The sequence below is a fragment of the Engraulis encrasicolus genome, chromosome 18 (assembly GCF_034702125.1).
Source record: "Engraulis encrasicolus isolate BLACKSEA-1 chromosome 18, IST_EnEncr_1.0, whole genome shotgun sequence".
Classification (NCBI taxonomy): domain Eukaryota; kingdom Metazoa; phylum Chordata; class Actinopteri; order Clupeiformes; family Engraulidae; genus Engraulis; species Engraulis encrasicolus.
Window position 1 is genome coordinate 1,658,827 of NC_085874.1, and position 15,947 is coordinate 1,674,773.

At 45.2% G+C, this 15,947-nt stretch overlaps 1 protein-coding gene across 1 annotated transcript in view; it reads right to left on the reverse strand.

The window, feature by feature from the left end:
• Positions 1–6,682: 6,682 nt before the first annotated feature.
• Positions 6,683–15,947, reverse strand: part of cdk19 (cyclin dependent kinase 19) — a 78,277-nt gene continuing 69,012 nt past the window's right edge. Inside the window, exons 12-13 of the mRNA XM_063222758.1 lie at positions 12,384–12,638; positions 6,683–6,989 (exon numbers count right to left, since the gene is read on the reverse strand). Coding sequence (XP_063078828.1) covers positions 6,864–6,989; positions 12,384–12,638 — 381 coding nt within the window. The 3' untranslated portion in view covers positions 6,683–6,863. The remainder of the gene's footprint in view (positions 6,990–12,383; positions 12,639–15,947) is intronic.

The following is a 15,947-nucleotide window of genomic DNA, read 5'->3' on the forward strand; positions in this document are numbered from 1 at the left end:
AACACTATTGATCACCTCGCTTAGACTTGGAAAACATCGAGCACTTAAGCTGATATACTTTCAGTGCTCTTTACAAAGTAAAAAAAAAGAAACAGAGCAGACATACAAATAACTCAGCTGCTCTAACAAAAGCTGCTGATTGCGTTCTGGAAATAGCCCCCCTCGGATTTCGGAAAGGCTTCTTCAGATACATGGCTAAAGCATGTGACCACATTGTTTGTAGAAGATATAAATAATAACAAAAGTAACAAATAAAAGACAAAAATGAGAGTATTTTTGCCAGCTTTTTTCCTGTTTAAAGACATGACATTCCAGAGACATTCTTACCTTGACTGATTATAAAAAACCTGCAAGGAACAGTGCCTTTTAGTAATCTGGAGTCTTACTTCCACCTCTACAACACATGTGCCACACATTAATCCATTGAGGAGTAAGGATTTCCCCCCAGTTCTAGAATTTGACCTGAACCTTCTCCAGCTCCCATACCAGGCGAATACACCAGCCCTCACAAGATGAAGCGACAGAGAATCGCTAGACTCTGCAGCAAGAGCGATGCGAGCAATAGAAGCGACAGAGTATGTCCATTAAAAGCAGAACGCAAGCATGACGGCTGTTGCCGAACTGCATCATAGATCATTTGCATAATATTCGATAACAACTACAACGACAAACTGTCGCTCAAAGTCAAATTACTTTCGTCGCTGGAATCACTCATGTTGCGCTTGGTCTATTCGTGCCTATAGAACTCTGCCTTCAAAATCCTGCAGAGGATTTGTGACATCATAGTGAGAACTCAAAATTCTTTTAAAAAATATATTTTTTAGGGGCTTTTTTATACCTTTATTTGACAGGACAGTCGAAGATGGTGACAAAAAGCGAATGGGACAGAGAGACGTGAGGATAAGACCCCGGCCAGACTCGAACCGGGGTCCCCGTGGGTGGGCATGCAGGCCCAAATGAGGGGGGCTTAGCGTGCTGCGCCACAGTGCCCCCAAGAACTCAAAATTCTAAACACATATGTGATGCTATTCCTAAAAGGGTTAATATTTTGCAGAAGAAGGGAAGAGTTTCCTATACAAATAAATATAGAGTATTGGGAGGGAAAGTAATCTCATCGCCCCCTGCTGGCAACGTTCCAAGCCCCTGCAACAAATGAATGGGTTTTTTCTTTGAAAAATTACATCTCGGCCCTGACGAAAAAGTAGAAGTAGTGGCAGTCATATTATAGGCATGTTGGACCGTTTTATCGAATCAGGTGGTAAAATGTTCGGTTTTTCACTGATCTGAACTGATTTTAATATTCTTTAAAAAGCTAATACAGAACTACACTGACTGGCATGTGTGACGTGTTTACTCCATGTAATTAGCATAGCCAAATTAGCATAGCCAAACATGAGCCAGAGAGGTGGTTACTTGTCACCACAGAAGCCATCATATCTACTAGAGAAGTTAAAACCAAATCAAAATGGTCGCGTGTATATATGTGTAATAAGAAGACAATGTGGAAGTCACAGGATTACAAGAATGTGAAGATATGCGAAGCACAGCATGCTGGGAGCTGTAGTCCGTTTCCGACCAGATTGGCACAATTTCTATTTTTCTTAAAAGGGCAAAAAATGACTCAAGATTTTCACAGGTAGTAGTTCATCCTATTGTGTACGCTGAAAAATGTATCTGGTGTTATAGTTCCTAGTCATATCTTTGTGGGATTTTTTTAAAAACTCGTCTATGGGAGTTTCAATAGGTCCACCTTGGTGTTTGGAACGTAACCGCTAGGATCGCTGTTTTCCACTTTCCCTCCCAATAGGGGGTAGGTAGATACTAGTATAGGGGTCCTATACAAATAGATATAGAGTGTTATAGTGTTGTACTGACAGCCGTGATTCACCGGACGTGTGATGCGAACTTTGCTTCACACAACCCTGTTCATTTCTATGACAAGCAAATTCACACTCCTGCAAAGCATTCTGGGTACACAGTGCAACGCAATGCAACGAGATCTGCTGTTGTGGTGCATCCAAAAGGTCATTGATCTCCAACTCTATGCAAAAGAATTCACTTGCTGCGACCATATCATGGGACGAGTTCCCAGCAGCAGAGCAGGACACTGGGGTGGGCTGTACAGTGGTCCAGTCACAATACAGAGCAGTTTCACATATCAATATATAACTACAGTTATCAAAGTTATGGGCAGTCATGGGTGAGCGGTTAGGGCGTCAGACTTGCATCCCAGAGGTTGCCGGTTCGACTCCCGACCCGCCAGGTTGGTGGGGGGAGTAATCAACCAGTGCTCTCCCCCATCCTCCTCCATGACTGAGGTACCCTGAGCATGGTACCGTCCCACCGTACTGCTCCCCATGGGGCGCCACTGAGGGCTGCCCCCTTGCACGGGTGAGGCATAAATGCAATTTCGTGTTGTGAGTGCTGTGTCACAATGACAATGGGAGTTGGAGTTTCCCAATGGGCTTTCACTTTCACAAAGAAACTTTGATGAGTGTATTGGGTGTTGTGAAGCCAAGCTTGCATCACATGCCAAATGGATCAGTGCTGTAACTCCACGATCACACCAGAGGTGACCTAAGTTTCAAAGAATAGCTGGAGTGCCTTCATATCAAGAACAACAGGAGTGATGGAAGCGACCGTGAATGATTGTTAAAAGCAGAATGCAAGCATTTGGACATTCCAATTGGCTGCAGCAGCTGTCACTGAACCGCATCATAACGCATGTAACAGTCACTGAACTTCAACTACAAACTGTCGTTCATGTTGCTCAAATCGCCTCTTGTCGCTCAAATCGCTTTCGTCTCTTCTATTGCTAGTGACTCCATACAAAGTCTATTACTTCCATCGCCTGAGTCGCTTTAGTAAAGTGTGGTGTATTTGTGTCATAAAAGGTGGGGAGAACGCACTGAATCACAACTCTTCAGTGTCTTCTGTGGACAGAACTCTTATTGTGTAAAGGTAACACAAAAAACAATAAAAAAAGAAATCCTCCCACCTTTTATGTGGGCCTCTTGATTGCTATTGTACAGAAAGGGTAGCTGGCACCATGACAATGGACGAGACTTGCATCACCATCTGATGCAGCCAATGTATATAAGTCTCACGAACACTCCACGAACAAACACTCCAAGAGTCAGTCTGTTTGATACAATTAGGAAAGAAAAAACAATCACAAAAAATGTGACACTGGTTTTGGTGTCTGTAGTATTACAGTTCAGTTGCCTTACGATGACAGTTCTGACAGCTTAAAACGTACAAGAAAGAGGACCATCCCTCTGCATGCTGACGTCAGTCTGTGTTCATTTACATAGGCAGGAATTTATGGAAGGAAAAGGAGTGAGCGTGTGAGTGAGTGAGTAAGGCAAGCCTCAAGGGGGAAAAAGAAGAAGAGACAGACTTAAAATCAGGAGTGGAACAATTGTACGTAGGGCAAGACTGATTGGGCCCCCCCATATGGCCTGCCAAGGTCACAATAGGGCCCCCACCACCAATTATGAGAGGACCTGGGGTCCCACGGCAAATACCCTGCTCGCTCTCCCTCTATAATTCCACCCCTGCATAAGATAGTCATGAAGGAGGAGGGAGCTGTGGGTCTTAGCAAGTCACCTAGTGAGTAAAAAAAGGGAAGAAACGCGATTAGAAAAAAAAACAAAGAAAAGGGGGAGATGGAGAATTGGTAGGTAACAGAGGAATGGATGACAGAGAGCATATGGAGAGAAAGAGAGAACAGCCAGACGGTTTTGGTGGTGAAACTTTTTGCCTCCTTCTGGTGTCGTTGTTGTTCCTGGGTCTCAGTGGAGACTGGGCGAGCGATGCAATGCGATCCCTTCCACTGAGTCATACACCAAAAAAAAAAGAGACTGGTCTTCCTTGAGCGAGACCGAGATAACATTCAGTAACAAAAAAACGAGAGCGTACGCTCTAACATAAAATAAATCACCAGGAGGTAACAGTTTGATGGAAACAAGAAGGAGTGAGCGGCTAGCTGCAAACAAGGTGGGAGATGAAAACATTCAGTGACCTTTTAACTTTGACCCCCAATGCCACGACTCAGACCCCATCCACCCCCTTCCTGTGACAACTGCCGACTCACCATGGTCTCTATGCCCCCTCACTGGCTCCATGCCTACAAACCACCCTGACCATAAATAAAACCGAAACCTCAAGACTGACAGTGAGAACTCAAGACACAGTGGAGGGCCATCCTACTCATTTCAACATTCAACTTTCCTCATGGTGGTGGTGGTGGTGGTAGGGGATGCTAGAGGAGTCTTCGTAAAGGGTGCACTGTGTAGGATGGTGGCCAGAGTAGGTATTGCAACTATGCTGCTCATTGAAACTGTGCTACCTATTGCCTACTTTAATCTTTTCATGAATATTCACTAAATAATAAACTAATATATACCAGTATGACCAAAGTACAGTCAGTTTTGCAGCTAAAAATGTAAATTTCTGGAAATCCAAAATACCAGACATGGAGAAGATCAGTCTTTTCATGTATGAAAAGTGCAATTTTGTCAGTCATAATGAATACTTAATATTTGGTGGTGGCAAGTATTCGTGAAAAAGGTAACATTTGCGAATAGGCAGAGAGGAACTGCTAAAAATATTACCCAGAGCATCTTTAAGCATCGCAGGCCCAGGGGGACCCAACATGGTGGCGTTGGTGGAGAAGGCTACTGCAGGGAAGAGCTAAGCCTGGGGACAGATACTGTAGCCTGCTGGGTTTGGGTGTGGAAGACGCACAAGGCTATGAAGAGAAGAGGACAATGAGAGAATTGCATACAGTATTGCGAGCTAAAAGCACATGACTCAAAACAAATGAAAATGACGTACGATGCACGAGAATGACAGCAATACCATATGTTTTTTGGTTGTTTTTTGTTGTTGTTGTCTGGTTATGTGTGGCAATTGCAACACAGTGATAGAAATTCACGGCTTGCCTCTGCATGTATTACAATGGGGGAAACAAAATGGGAAACAAACTCTTGCGACATCTCTCGTCGCTTCGCAATTGGCGAGACTCCTGTGTCTCATCTCCTCTGCTTCACTGTTCATCAGTTCATTGTCTCCTGACAGACAAGACCAAGTCAGGATCGCCTGTCCAGGATTCTTCCAGAGTATGCACACTGTAAAGGGCTATTTTTTTCTTTATCAGATCAGTAAACTATTTACAAAATCAAAACAATAAAAATATGAAACAAACAAACAAACAAACAAACAAACAAATAACTAGAGTAAACTTCAACAGAGCAAAAAGAAGAAGAAAAAATCAGGCAAAAATAAGTCTCTTATGTCTTGTTGTTTTCCAACAAATAGAAAAAAGGTGCTCTGGATAGTACACACACACATATAGTGTATACATATATATGTGAACAAGCTGCAGATTCATCCTGTTTTAAAAGGACTGTTCTTTTGTTTCAAAGTAAGTGCTGAGGTTCTTGTAGTCTCTTTTTGTTTTACGTGTTTTTTTTTCTCAACTGTTTGTATGCTGATGCCAAGTTTGGTACCTGACTTCATTCCTTTTATCCTTCCTCAACCCATGAACACTTTTCCGGACTCTTCAGAGTTCCCCAGATGGAGAGCTAGTGGGGCGCTTCTTAGGTCCTCCGCACACTGTTTCCGACAAAGTGCAGAGCACTGGTCTGCCAATGTTCAACTCCGCCGTTTTCAATACAACCCCGCACACTGGCGCAGATATCCCCGGATGTCGGCTGCCGATTACGAGAGCTCGGAGCCGCCCCTTGTTTATCCATGCTCCGCTGTGATGAAATGAACCATTCCTTGTTTATAGCACGCCTGCGCCAGTGTGTGGGGGTAACCGAAAGTGTGGGAGCCGCTAGAGCTCCGCAGTGCTGTTGGAAGCGGTGTGTGGAGGCCCTTGTGGTGGTTGTGAATGCGATATCTGTTGAGGATGTGGCTGTGTTGTTGGTTGGTTCCCATGTGCGGTGGCCTTCATATTGCAGAGGGGTGTCCTGTCCAGCTGGGGGAGGAAGATGAGGAGGACGAGGACCCAACAGGAGGCAGGTGGTGCCACAGGGAGGGCAGTGGCCACACTTCTGTAGAGCTGCCCAGGTGTGTGAGTAGGTGTGTGTGTGTGTGTGTGGGGGGGGGTGTCCTATTATTTAAGTGTGTGTCTTATATATCTGTATAGCTGTCCAAGAGTGCGTTTGTGTGTGAGCGTGCATGTGTGTGCATCTGTGTATTTGTTTTGGAAGAGTGACCTAGGCTACGGGGTGTCAGCTGTAATGCTGGAATGCTTCAATGACTTGTATTGTGTTAGTTTGTGTTGACAGTATGTTTGTGACAGTGGATATAGACAGTGGGTCAGCTAGGCTGGATCAAGTGTGGGAGAGGGATGACTGACCGCTGGAGGAAGGGCACGGCATGTGTGTGTTTGCGTGTGTGCATGTGTGGAGTGAGCGTACGGCTGAACAGGCTGGACTGCTCTCTAGTCTGAGAGGAAACTACTTTGTCCATTGAAATGGGTAGATTTACAATAGAATATGGAAATGTCTTCTGGTGCAAAGTGCCTGTCAGACAACACAAACACCAATCAAGGTGCTCCATAGCTAGGGTCAGGCGGGTTTGATATGACTCCATTGATCACTTAAAACTCAGTGGAGCTGGAGGGTAATTATGGAGTGTATCATTATATTAGAAAAGTGTTGCTGTGGAACGTCAGAGATCTTGGTGTATGTGCACAGTAAGTCATGTGGTGTGAATGTGTTTTGTTAAAACGCTGTTGTAGCTTGAATGACTACCATTTGACGGAGAGCATACTGAGGGGTTAGAGGGGAAAGGTTAAGGGTCAGAGCCTGCCTCGTGTCCATCTAAGTTCTCTGAGGTTTGGGCTCACCTCAGTAGCGATGAGACTGGTGCGAATACTGAGAGCTCTGCTGAGATGAGGAGGAGTATCCCATGGTGCTTTGGGACTGGGCGGAACCTTGGACGCTGCTTTGGTAACCAAGGCGTGAGCCGGAGTGCTGTTGGGGAGGACGGAAGAGAGGAGATTACGTTACATTACGCGAAATTCAATTCAATTATATTGAGCTTAAGGTCAGAAAGGTTACGCTTAAAGTGATATTGTCCCATTTTTGGGACAGTGCCATACCCAGAGAACGGTCGAAAGTATAGGAGAACGGTAAAACCCTATTATTTATCTCAAGGGGAGGTGTAAAATAAGCTTATTTCCAAAAATGGGACAGTATCAATTTAAGTAGCTTGGGCGAAAGCTGACTGTCAACTCGATCAATTAGTCTGGCAAAGCTAAGAGGAATCCGTCCCTACGGAGGATGGGAGATGGTCTGACCGTACTCTGCAATTTAAGTTCCGAATTCAAATCAAAATTCATATTGTGCTTTATTAGAATGACTGTTATGATACAGTGTTGCTAAAGCATACAAATAACAACACAAAAGTGTGAATAGTGTTTCCTTAATCAATCAGTAACGGACTCCACGGGTGAGTTCTGCGTCACCACTCTCAACTGTTTGCTGATTGGCAGAACCGTGAGCGAACCGAGCTAGGAGGGTTTGGCCAGACTACTTGTATGTACGGAGTCAAAATCTTTTGGAGGAAGTACATAGGATGGCATCGTCAGACTAATGCTTAAGTACCTTTGGGCAAAATACACTGCGTGGCTTAAAAAAGTGGCCACCAAATAAAAAGGTCTCACACACACTAATAAGTTGTTTGTCCACCTTTAGCTTTGATTGCAGGGCATATTTGGTTATTAATTAACTTTCACCAATGTCTGGATTTATTTCCATCTTGTGTTGCATTTACTTTTGACTTGTATTGATGTTGGTAGAGTTTGAACGAGCAAAGCGTTGTCCAGCACATCCCAAAGATTCTCAATGAGGTTGAGGTCTGGACTCATGTGGTGGCCTATCCATGTGTAAAAACGATGTCTATCTAAAAGCAAATCTAGAGCAAATTTGTTTATCATGGTCTGATCAGAGACAAACAGAATAATGATATGGATTGCTGGAACCATGCCTTGTGATCTGATGATACCAAGATAAACACATTTGCTTTAGATGGTGTCAAGCATGTGTGGTGGTAGCCAAGTAAGTAGTAGAAAGAAAAGTGTCCCATGCTTTCAGTCAAGCATGATAGTGGAACACGCATGGTTTGGGGCTGCATTATTGCCGTCAACATTGGGAAGTTGAATTTCACCTAACAAAGCATGAATGCCAACATGTGCTGTGACTACTGAAGCAGATCATGATCCTCTCTATGGGAGTTGAACATAGGGGTGTACTCACTTTTGCGCACCCATAATAAAGGCCAATGCCACTGGGATTCTATTAGTTTAAGTTGTGGGAAATGCAGCACCAATGAAAATCACTGTACTGTCAACTGTATTGTACCACTTCAAAGGTAGACACAGGTCCTTCAACTTTCTTCAACACACTTTAAATGCTTATAATTGGACATAGGTATTACTCCTCTCTTAAGTGTTTGCTTTTTCAAGAGTAATTACATATGACAGGCCTTCACATATAAAAGAAATACACTTGCCACAGTATGAAATGTTGCTGAAAGCTAAATCATTACCTAGTGAATCTAGCAAAGTGTTTGCTGCTGTGTGTGTGTGTGTGTGTGTGTGTGTGTGTGTGTGTGTGTGTGTGTGTGTGTGTGTGTGTGTGTGTGTGTGTGTGTGTGTGTGTGTGTGTGTGTGTGTGTGTGTGTGTGTGTGTGTGTGTGTGTGTGCGTGCAAGCGGTTACAATTGTGGCAGCTTCCAGTAAATGCTACGACAGGAGACAGTTATTTCATCGCATTGCATGCTAGGACAAGCCTCACGACCTGGGAGCCATTCCTGGTAGCGGCACAGTAGAGGTTGGATTTTAGTCCCCTATTTCCTGTTCTAGACAGGGCTTAGAACCAGCAGTGTACAGTTGAAAAGGGAATGCAGTACCATTCAAGTCCACTCAGGGGTAGTGTTGTACTGTTGTAGAGTGCAGTGTATTGAGAAGTGTATTGGGGATATTGTATGAATCTTTGCCCATTACTGCAGCAGCAACACACACAACACATGATGATGCATGGTTAAGGCCAAAGTAAAATTATGGAAATTAGGAAAATTATTTAGCATTTTTGTGTGTGTGCATGTTTGTGTGTGTGTGTGTGTGTGTGTGTGTGGGGGGGGGGGGGATGGGGGTGACGACAGTGAGAATAAGTACACAAGTGAGTGAATGACTATGAATGTGTCAAGTAAGTGAGTGAGTGTATGAGCACATGAGTGAGTGGATCAATGAATGAATGGAGTGAATGATTTGAGTGAACATTTCAGCCACTCAGTCTCACTCATCCTAAATTACTCAATGACAGGAAAGCAAGATGAGACACGCTGTACTAAAGATGGAGAGGTGACTGAATGAGGGGAAGGGGAATGACAAAATGGTCTAACTGAGCGAGTTATTGGGGCCTGAGCCAATTGCCAGGAAAAGTAGGACACGGGATAATAATAATAATAATAATAATAATAATAATAATTGTATTTGTATAGCACTGTGTCATACAAGGCATGTAACTCAAAGTGCTTAACAAATGGGAAAAAAAAAACATTGTTAGAGATGGATTTAAAAGGAGAGGTATAGAGGATCCCATGCCACGTTCGACAGTGAGCGCACTGGCCACCTCGTATTGCCTGGAAGGTGCAAGTGGACACTGTGGATACATAGGCTGAACACACACACTGTCTTCACTCATAGACACCTGCACACACATACATGTGCACACACACACACACACACACACACACACACACACACACACACACACACACACACACACACACACACACACACACACACACACACACACACACACACACACACACACACACACACACACACACACACATACACACACACACACACACACACACACAGACACGGCACTCTTCACTGGTACATGGGCTGAACAACACACTCAACCACACATGCAAACACAGACATACAGACACTCACACAGCGCCCTGCTCTGCTCTGCTCTCCTCTGCCTGGTCTGAGGTTTCTCCGTAGGCTCCGTTCTCAGTTCCTGAAGTTCCTGACTTCAGCAGACACTACAGCTGCTCGTGACATTGCCACCTCAGCCACGGCCAAATATAGACACATCAATACACACGCCTACGCACTCATGCACACACACACTTTCTCTCTCTCTCTCTCTCTCTCTCTCTCTCTCACTCACTCACCAGCAAAACATAAATGCACCCCCCACACACTCACACACACCCACGCACGCGCACACACACACTCGACTTTATCACATTCTATAACAGCATAATAATAGCAGTGTATGACCTATCAATCTTTCTATGCCCTCTACTCTAATGTCCTCTACCTGTTTCTCTTTCTTTCTTTCTCCATCATACCTTCTCACTAACTTCCTCTTTCAGCTTGCCCTCGTGGTTTCCTTCCACCAATCATCTGTGACTAGAGCTGTCTCTTTCTCTCCCTCACTCATTCACATGGGCACACTATGTACACGCTCAAAACAAGCACACGCACGCACACACACACACAGATCAATAAAGACCCCTCTCAGACTGCAACTGTCTTTTACACTCACTCTCGTCCTCACAAATTCTGTTTCTCTCTCTCTCACACACACACACACACGCACACACACACACACACACACACACACACACACACACACACACACACACACACACACACACACACACACACACACACACACACACACACACGCACACACACACACACACATGTACGCACACAAACACACATACACACACAGCCTGATCAATACAGACCTTCCAGCTATTCTCACTAATGATGTGGTGTGGCTTTGTGTAGCTTTTAGAAAAAAAGCTGATTAGCTGAACATCATACAAACACAGGCATCTTTGTGTGAGTATGTAGATCAGTGGTTCTCAACCTTTTTTGAACAAACGCCCCCTTGGCCTCATTACAAGCCTACAAACGCCCCTTGACCTCACCATAAGCATGACAACTACCCCCCCTTAGTATTAAAAAATGAAATGGACTAATGCACCCCAATGGCAACTAAGGTCTGCCCCCTGTCAGCTGTATCCTTCTCAGTGCCCCCCTAGAGGTCCCCAACGCCCCCTGGGGGGCTGTACCACCCCTGTTGAGAAACAGTAATGTAGATGAAACATTCCACACTCAATGAACACTGAACACTCACATATGCACGCACACACACAAAGCCCATCTGTGTTGTACAGTACAGACGATCCACCCCTTTAAGCCCATAAGTAGTGTAGCGTGACAAGCGGAGATTTCACACAAAAGGTTGTCAAACATATCAGTTTTCCTGACGTTAAGAGTTTGCTGGAGGTATTACCCAGCACCATAGGGTACGCGTTGTCCTCTTTCTGTTCACGTCTTTATTTCTGCTTAATTGATGTGAAACTTTGGTGTACGTGAGATCGAAGGCCACAGAACAGGTATGCTCGCTGCAGGATACGTGCGCGCGGGCACGATTCATGCATGGACGCGTTAACATGCATATTTATTGTCAATTTTGCACGCGTCACACACGGCAGCCAAATGCGTGCGCTAGGTGCAATTCCTTCAAACTCGCTGGGGGCAATCGTAATAAACACTGCACAGTTCCATGCGAGTACTTTTGGTGACAATGACAATTGCAGCAACTTTTAAGAGCGTCTCATTGAGCTTGTCCGAAATTACAAACATTAGCGATCATACTTCCCCATGACACTTTGAAAAAGGGGTGTGCAAATGTAGGAGCAGTAGGAGTATCGTCTCCTTGCCCAGGGAGTCCTTTTTGTTTTTTGTTTTCCTTGCCGTCTGTGTTCCCAATTTCTGCATCACAATGCTGTACGCTCTCTGCCCCCTGGATGATACCGCCAGTATCTTGCGTCTTGGTCTACTGCTTTTAAAGCAAGCATGTGCAGTCGGTTGCCCGCGGTGACGCATGCAATTTACAGCTCGCAGCAAGCATACAAAGGGCCTTACACTGTATGATCACACTCACTTGGTCAAATCTTGGCAGAATGTTTACACAGTGGTCAAAGAGAGATACTTTTTAATTTCAAAACCAATAGAATGAATTCCATTCTGTCAAGAAGTGTGATGAAATCATTGAATGATGATGATTGAATAATTCGCTGACTGAATTCACGGATCACTTATGACTCTGCTGAACCAAACTGAGAAGTGTCACCTTGTGACCTTGACTAGGGTAGTGAGGTGAGGTGAACTGAGTAGTGCCATGTTTCTTGTGCCAGACTCTCCATCCTGCTTGCCTATCTGTCTACCTGATTATCTCTCTCTTGCCTGGTATACAGGCTACAAGACTCCAGTGCCCTAATGTGAGGTGAGGTTTATTGTTTATTGTCTCTCTCACCCTCTCTCACCTGGTATTCGGACTGCAGGACACCGGTGCCTGAGGAGGCCCCTGTGGGCCCGATGCGAGGTTTCTTGTTGGGGGGGCCCTGGTCCTGTCCGTGCTGGTGGCCCCCGCCCGTGTTGCCCCCCGTGGCCCCCGTGGTTGTGCCGTTGGTCTGGGCCTGTGTCTGCTGTGCAGGCGCCTGCTGGGCCTGAGCCTGCTGCTGCTGCTGCGTGGGCCCCTGGCCCTGAGCTGTCGTCTGCTGGTGCTGCTGCGCCTGGTTCTGTTGAGTGGGGAGAACAAGAAGTCAGGAAGAGGCCAGGAAACAAACAACGTTTAATAACTTTAATGTTTTCAAACAACTTAACTTGACGCCGGCGACATATGCATGACATGACAGTGTCATAACTGTCGTATCACAGTCATGCACGTGTCATAAACATTGTCAATGTCAAACTGTTGACTGGTTTCATAAAGTGATGTTTGATTATGGTAAAGGGAGCCAACTTTTCATGACCATAGAACATTCATGACTGTGTCATGACATTGTTTTGACACTATTATGACAAGTGGATGATGATTGAATAATTGAATTAAGTGGTAAAAAGAGCAAAATATGGTAGCTCTCAAACAAACACACTCATGTCTAAGGCTACAGTATTTTACTATACTATGTTACTAAATTACAAAAATGTAAATGCAACAACTAACCCAAAACATGGATAAGGTAAATAAATCATAAACAAACCCATATAAACGCACAACCATACATAGATCTCATATGACACAAGCCCATAACTAAACACATACAGCAACAACCACTGGCACTAAGTGAGCTGACAAATACCCATAAATAAACATAAACATAAACACAAAAGGTTACAAATAATCGTAAATAAAAAAAACGGCAAAACCTGAGACAGACATGTCAAACTCGTATTTCTAGACTGACCTAATTTCTAAAGAAACATAATGACATGACCCCCCCTTGCATTGCTGCTCATGCTGTTGCGTTGTTGCTACATAGTGTGGGTATGGAACAGGTCAGGAGTACAAGGCGAAGTACCAGAAAACCAGGAGGGAGGGTCATTCTTAGCATTAAAGTTCTTAGAAATTGACACAAATTCAGGGGGGTGCTGTGGCGCAGCGCGCTAGGCCCCCCACACTTGGGCTTGTAAGCCCATGGGGACCCCGGTTCGAGTCCGGACGGGGTCATTTCCCAACCCTGCCCCATCTCTCTCCACACTCACTTCCTGTCACACCTTCACTGTCCTATCCGAAATAAAGGCCCAAAAAGCCCATAAAAATATCTCAAAAAAAAAAAGAAGAAATTCACACAAATTCAATTGGGCTGTGTGACTTAAAGTAAAGCAAACAACCTCTGGTGACACGGTCATACTCGGATTACAGGACGAAACATAGAAGTGACCTAGTCAACACAGGAGTCTCGTGACCTCACCATTTCAAGCCCCTTTGTACACAGTGCTTTGTTGCTGTGCACTTAATTGACACGACAATACAATAGCACTTTATTGTCAGTTTTCACTGAAAATTATTTTGCATCCCTGACCCAGACTCGTTTAACAGAGGACGTACACATAACATCAACAAGACTATTGCACATGAGCCATGCATGTGTAGCACAAAACACCACCGTGCTGTGGGGAAGTGTGCTAGTTCAACCGTACAATTTCTGGGTTACATGGTCCATGGGGACCCAGGTTCGGGTCAAGCCTGGATCATTTCCTACATAACCCTTTTCCATTGCTCTCTCCCACCTCTTTCCAGTCTAGTCTCACGCTGTCCTATGATCCTAATGAAGTAATTCCTTGTTTTGGATGCACAGGCAGAAAAAACACTAGATTTTACTTGCTGAAGTCACGGTTAACCACCTTTGATATGTTTATGTTATAATGTGTTGTGTTATATTGTATTTTATTTGGTGTCTCTGCGTTGAAATGGAGCAGTGTGGACTGTTCAGGTAAGTCATTGTATAATTTTACATTATTCTTTTATTTCTATTTAGCAAATTACACTGCCTTATAACGTAAATTGCAAGTACAGGCATGTATGGTACGTGGCAGGCAGCACGTTTTGCTACACGACCAGGGACACGTGAGGGCCCCAAAACAAAGCAAGGGACCTTAGTGCAGTGACCTTGGTCTCATTTTGTGGTGGCATATTGTGTACACAAGGTCAGCCATGTGGCTTTTGTGGTGGCGGCTGCCTCACGAGGCTGCTCCACATGGCCCCAAAACAATGAGGGCCCAGTGCCCTCCGCATCTCTCTCTCTCCCTCCCCCTTTACCTCTTACTCTCCCCCGTCTCCCTTTCTCTCGCTACCTCACTCCCTTGTGTCTCTCTTTCTCTCCGCTCTACCCCTATCTCTCTTCCCTCTCCCCCCTTCTCTATCTCTTTATCACTCCCTCCCTCTATCCCATTCTCGCTCCCTTCCTCCATCCCTCTATGTCTTGTCATTCTCTCTTTATCTCCTGCCCTCTCTGTCTTTCGCTCTCTCTTTCTCGCTCTTGCGCTCTCTCTCTCTCTCTCTCTCTCTCTCTCTCTCTCTCTCTCTCTCTCTCTCTCTCTCTCTCTCTCTCCCTCCCTCCCAAGCTGGGGGCTGCGAGTGTTGCAACGTGGGCCACTATCAGGTGTTGCCTACATGACAGCAGCTGCTAATGCGATCGGAGGGGGCTGGGGCTTCGTGGAAGCCAGCGATGACTGACACCCGCTCTTTCACGGCTACAGTGAGAGTATGTGCACACACACACCCACACAGAGACACACCCACACCCACACGCACATACACAGACACATACCTATACAAAGACACAGACTATCTCTCTCTCTCTCTCTCTCTCTCTCTCTCTCTCTCTCTCTCTCTCTCTCTCTCTCTTTCACTCACTCACTCACTCACTCACTCACTCACTCACTCACTCACTCACTCACTCACTCACTCACTCACTCACTCACTCACTCACTCACTCACTCACTCACTCACTCACTCACACACACACACACACACACACTTCATTCACACTGGGAGGCTTCACTTTGCTGCCTACACTGTGACAGCTCTGGTATGTCCCCAACACCTGCTCTCACTACTGGGGCTGTCATTTATAACTACAGTGCTCACCGATCCTGGCTGAGGGCAGAAAGGGAGAGAGAGTGAGAGAGTGAGTGAGTGAGTGAGGCAGTGAGTGAGTGAGGCAGTGAATAAGGCAGTGAGTGAGTGAGCGTTTTAGTTAGTGTGTGTGTTAGTGGGTGAGTGAGTGAGTGAACACATGAGTGAATGAAGGAGTAAGTGTGACTGAGTGAGTGAGTGAGTGAGTGAGTGAGTGAGTGAGTCAGTGAAAGAGTGTGTGAGTGAGTGAGTAAATTAATACTTGCGAGTGTGCCTGCTCGGTCCATCCTCTTCCTCTCAGGCACACTTTTTTCACTTCTCTCCCTCTCTCTCTTTCTCTCTCTCTCTTTCTCTCTCTCTCTTTCTCTCATGCTGTTTCCAGGCTCCAGGCCACCTCACTTGGTGTATTTCTGCACTTTTGGCACGGCCACGCTTGGCTCACCTCGCCTCGTCTCCTTACAAAGTC